The sequence below is a fragment of the Charadrius vociferus genome, unplaced genomic scaffold (assembly GCF_000708025.1).
Source record: "Charadrius vociferus isolate BGI_N301 unplaced genomic scaffold, ASM70802v2 scaffold2550, whole genome shotgun sequence".
NCBI classification, from domain to species: domain Eukaryota; kingdom Metazoa; phylum Chordata; class Aves; order Charadriiformes; family Charadriidae; genus Charadrius; species Charadrius vociferus.
The window spans coordinates 11,425-16,259 of NW_009646383.1; the positions used below are offsets into that span (position 1 = coordinate 11,425).

General features: G+C 63.7%; 1 protein-coding gene across 1 annotated transcript in view; it reads right to left on the reverse strand.

Annotated features, from left to right (window-relative positions):
• Window positions 1-4,835, reverse strand: part of LRP1 (low density lipoprotein receptor-related protein 1) — a gene marked incomplete at its 3' end in the record, with an annotated part of 90,949 nt that overhangs the window by 2,304 nt on the left and 83,810 nt on the right. Inside the window, 12 exon segments of the mRNA XM_009894377.1 lie at window positions 293-469; window positions 820-936; window positions 1,160-1,266; window positions 1,557-1,735; window positions 1,827-2,098; window positions 2,366-2,485; window positions 2,725-2,859; window positions 2,950-3,093; window positions 3,347-3,469; window positions 4,006-4,125; window positions 4,391-4,523; window positions 4,716-4,822. Coding sequence (XP_009892679.1) covers window positions 293-469; window positions 820-936; window positions 1,160-1,266; window positions 1,557-1,735; window positions 1,827-2,098; window positions 2,366-2,485; window positions 2,725-2,859; window positions 2,950-3,093; window positions 3,347-3,469; window positions 4,006-4,125; window positions 4,391-4,523; window positions 4,716-4,822 — 1,734 coding nt within the window.

Consider the following 4,835-nt stretch of genomic DNA (forward strand, 5'->3'; position numbering starts at 1 on the left):
CCCCACAGCTGCCCAAGCCCTGTGGCTGTCCCCCATGCCCTGGGGTCGCCAGTGGACAGCTCACCATTGCGGCTGGCTGGCCTCCAATCCACCCCCCTCCCCACTACCCCCCTGATCTGCCCTTCCAGATGTCCCCCCACTTTGGGCAGGGAAGCCGGGTGGCCATGTCCCCTCTTGCCCCAAGCTCTGCCTGCGCTCCCCTCACCCTCTGGCACCCCACATCACAGATCAGGTCCCAGGCACCTCCCTCCCACCCTGGGGGCAGGGCGAGGGTCCTGGGCCCAGCACGCACCCTCCGGTTGCTTGTACTGGTGGTAGAGCACAACGTCGGTGGCATGGTTGAGGCCAGACGTCAGGTTGGTGACAGCCTTGTGCCCAAACTTGTGGATCTTGAAGATGCGGTTGTTGATGTAGGTGACACCATAGATGTAGTCCTCAAAGATGTCGATGCTGAAAGGATGGCTCAGCCCTGGGGAAAGGAAGAGGGGACATGCGCAGGTGGAGGTGGTGTGGCTGATCAGAGATTTTGGATGGATTTGAGGCGAGGGCCTCCCACCCTGTACGAGTGGGACGATGTTGGGGGGACAGCAGTGCCAGCAGACTCTGGTCCCACTGTGGAGCATTTAACAAGGCACACCCGCCCGCCCTCGCTGCTGTCTGCCAAGCATCCCCAGTGTAGCGCTGGGGTCTGCCCTGCAGCATGACCCAGGCCAGCGGCCCAGGGGAACCGGGCTGTGCCGGGACCCCCCCCCAGGGACATCGCCCCCGGGCAGGTCCCTCTCCTCCCTGCCACTCTGGCGGGTCTCGAGTGCTGCTCACCCTTCTTGTTGTCAATGGCCACGACGGGGTCAGTGCCGTTGAGCCGGATGCTGCCGATGACAGAGAGCTTGGCGTCAGCCCAGTACAGTCGCTCGTTGTGGTAGTCCACGGCCAGGCCTGAGGGGGCACACAACCCCCGGTGAGATACGGGCCCCCAGCCCACCCCAAGCCCCTCCGGACCACGTGGCCGTCAGAGCAGCTGCCCCATCGCCCCCACACACTCCTGCCACGGGGCTCAGAGCTCCCAGGCCCGGGTGTCCCAGGATGAGTGGGTTGTACGTCCCTCCTGTCAAGGCTTTTGCCACCCCTCGTGCCCCTCCTGGCACCCGCCTTTGTTCACCTGTTGGCCACTGGATGTTGTCCTGCACCAGGGTCTCGCGCAGTGTCCCGTCCATAGCAGCTGTCTCAATCTTGGGGTGATTGCCCCAGTCTGACCAGTACATAGTCCTGTGAAGGACATGGGCAGGTCGTTCCCAGCAGGGGAGCAAGGAGGAGGGGAAGAGCAGGACAGTCCAACGCCCCATCAGCAGAGAAACCCTCCCGCGTTCTCCCCGCAGCGTCCTAGAGTCACGGACGTGACCCCCAGGGGCCAGCTGACTCCAAGGCACAGCAACTCAGGCTGACAGAGAGAGGGATGATGGGGCACTGGGAGCGTCCACCACGGACGGGCTTGTCGGTGAGTGGAGCCGGGGTGAAGGCTGGGCAGAGGGAAGGGAGAAAGGGCTCGAGTCTCTCACCCCCTAAGCGGGTCGACCACGATGGCGTGGGGCTCATCGATCATGCCCGAGATCAGCGTCTTGCGATTCTCGCCTTTCATTTGCGCCACCTCAATGACATCCCGCCCTGAGTCTGTCCAGTAGATGTTCCCAGCAACCCAGTCAATGGCAATTCCCCGCGGCATCTTCAGCCCCGAGATCTGTGAAGGGCAGAAAGAGGGGAGAGGTGAGGGCAGAAGACGCCGGCAGCCTGGACTCAGTGCCTCCCACCGTGCCGCCAGCAGAGCTCACATTCAGGTGGGTGACACCGCCGTCGATCTGGCGCCGGTTGCGGTTGGAGGCAGTGGAGGCAGCGGAAGAGGCAGGCAGCTCCCGGTATGAGATCCTGCCCGTGTGCCAGTTGGTCCAGTAGATCTTGTTGCCCTTGACATAGATGTCCATGGCGTCGATGCGCACGTTCTCATCACCCTGGAAGGCCGGCTCATAGGCGGAGTTGGGGTTGAAGGGGTACATGCTCCGGATCTTGTTGTCATCCGCGATGTAGAGGATTTGGTGCTCGGAGCCTGCAGAGGAGGAGCTGTTGGCGTGGGCTGGGCCGGGAGCGAGGGGTCAGCCCAGCTCCACGGTGGGTCAGGGGATGGGGTCACTGGGGGCTTGGCACCCCCTTGGGGCTTTCCCTGCCAGGGAAGGACAGGCTGATGGCACTGGCAGAGCCCGGCACCCGCCATCGGTGCCAGAAGGAAGGGTGAGCAGGGGGAGGAGGAGGAGCAGGGAAGGAAAAGCTGCTGGGTCCTGCACAGGGCCTGTGCGGGCCCCCGTTCCCTCCTGACCTTCTGCCTTGCACATGTTGTCCGTCTTCATGAAGTTCTTGGCACAGCTACAGACATGGGAGCCCTTAGTGTTGTTGCAGAGCTGGGAGCAGGTCCCAAAGCGCAGGCACTCGTTGACGTCTGGGCAGAGGGAGAGGGGAGTTGGCGGGGGCCCAGCAGGGTGCCCCCATGCCCATGGCCAGTCTGCACTACCCAGGGCTCGGGGACCCCATCTCTCCCCGTTCCCCATGTCTGTGCCCCAAGGACACCATTCTGATGCCACAGCCACTCCACAGGTGTGAAGACACATCTTACTGGCAAAAACCAACCGTAAACCCAACAGCCCAACCCCGACCCCCGTCCGGCAGCAGCGGAAATACCTTGGCAGGAATTCTTGTCTGGCACCTTCTGGAAGCCTCTGCGGCACGTGCAGTATGTGGTGGACTGCGACTGGATGCACTGGGCCTCGTCTCCACACATGGTGGTGTTGGTCATGCAGTCGTACGACTTGTGGTCTGGGGTGGGACGCACCGTCAGCACCTGGGCCTTCGTGGCTTCCCCAGTGTCTGCTCTCACCCCCACCGACACCCCAGCTCCCCACCCACCGTGGGAGCAGGACGCCTCATCGGAGCCATCTCCGCAGTCATCAAAGAAGTTGCAGCGGAGGTTGGCGCTGATGCACTTCTTGTTCTCGCACAGGAACTCGTTTTTGTCCTGGCTGCAACTCTTGGGTTTCGCCGTGGGAGACTCTGCGGGAGCACAGGCAGGGGCTGGGGGTGTCCCTGGGTACCCAGCCCCGTGGGAGCCACAGGCACGGGAAGGGACCAGGCAGGGACCCAGGACACCTGCGCCCATCTCCCAGTTTCGGGAAGGAGTGGGCAAAGCAAACCCCAACACCTGGGCTAAACCCAGGGCTCTGCGAGGAGCAGCCTGAGGGCAGTGGTGACCCACTGCCCCGTCCGTGCCAGCTGCAGAACGGTGCCCACGGGCAGCCCCACTCACCGCAGTCCTTCTCATCCGTGTTGTCTCCACAGTTGTCAATGCCGTCGCACTGTCGACCAATCCACAGACATACCCGGTCGTTCTTGCAGCGGAACGGTCTGTTGGGGGGACACTGGAATTTCACTGCACCGGCAAACAGAAACAAACGGTGACGGTGAAAGGAGACGCCATAGCCAGGCTGTCACACTTGTCACGAGCTGCCGCTCAGCCTCTGCCCGCTCTCTGGGGATGCCTGTCCCACGAGGGCGAGCGGGCTCCAGAGACTAAAGCAAAGAGACTGAAGCAAAGACAATTGCCTGGTTGCTGGCCCAACTGCAGGAGGGTCAGCCCTCTTCTCACCAGCCCCCCGCCCCCAGCCCCCACTCCCCACTGCCAGCCCCACACCCGCTCAGCACCTCTGTGACTGCTCTCTCGACCAGAGCCACCTCCTGTCCCCTTGGCCCCACTGGCCACTCCCAAGGGGACCCACCTAGAGGGGACGTGCCGAGCTGCCGGAGGTACCCACAGCCCCCCGGAGTACCCACAGCGGTGCCCAAGCTCTGGGACTGTCACCCCTCCCCGGCATGCGGGCGCTGGTGCAGGCTGCAGCCCCCGCGGGCTGACGTGCGCCAGGCAGGGGCTTTACCAGGAGCGGGGAGAGGCAACACGGTGTCACTCACAGCACTCCTCCGGGTTTTCATCTGAGTTATCCCCGCAGTCATCTTCCCCATCGCACTTCCAGGCCAGGGGCTTGCACAGCGTGTTGTTGCACTGGAACTCGTCCAGGGGACACGTGCGAACTGTGACAGCACGGGGCAGGAGGAGACATGTCAGCCAGTGCTGCCTGATTGCCAAAATGCCGGTCTGGGGCCACAACTTCAATTTCCAGCATAGCTGGGGGCTCTCCAGGGCACGGATACATGTCCGTGCATGCCCTGGGGCCGGGCAGAGTGGTGCCGACACATGCACAGGGGAGTGCTCCCACCCACAGCGTGGACACAGGAGGCACAAGGGCATGGGGGGAAGATGACCAGCCCCGAGGGAGCCGCGGGGCGCTGCCATTACCCCCAGTGCCGCAGTTCTCCTCATCAGTGCCATCCATGCAGTCCGCATCGGCATCGCAGCGCCAGCGCATAGGGATGCAGTGCCCATTCTTGCACTGGAACTGGTCGAACTCGCAGCGCGGCGTGCAGTCTTTCTGCAGGGGAAAGGCGAGGGACAGCGGTCAGCAGGGACAGCCCCGGTCAGGACAGCCTCCCGTCCCATGACTGCACCCAGGCTCCCACCCCCCCCTTGGTGGTGGGGACCCCTGGCAGAGACACGTGTCCCCACTCCCACACGTGGGCAGAACAAAGGCGCCGTCAGGGAGCCTCTGCCCTCAGCACCGTACCTCGTCAGAGCCATCCGCGCAGTCGTGGTCCCCATCGCACTTCCACCTGCCAGCGATGCAGCGGCCGTTGGCACACGAGAACTCGCTCTCCGAGCAGGGCCGTGGCGCTGGGGGCAGAGA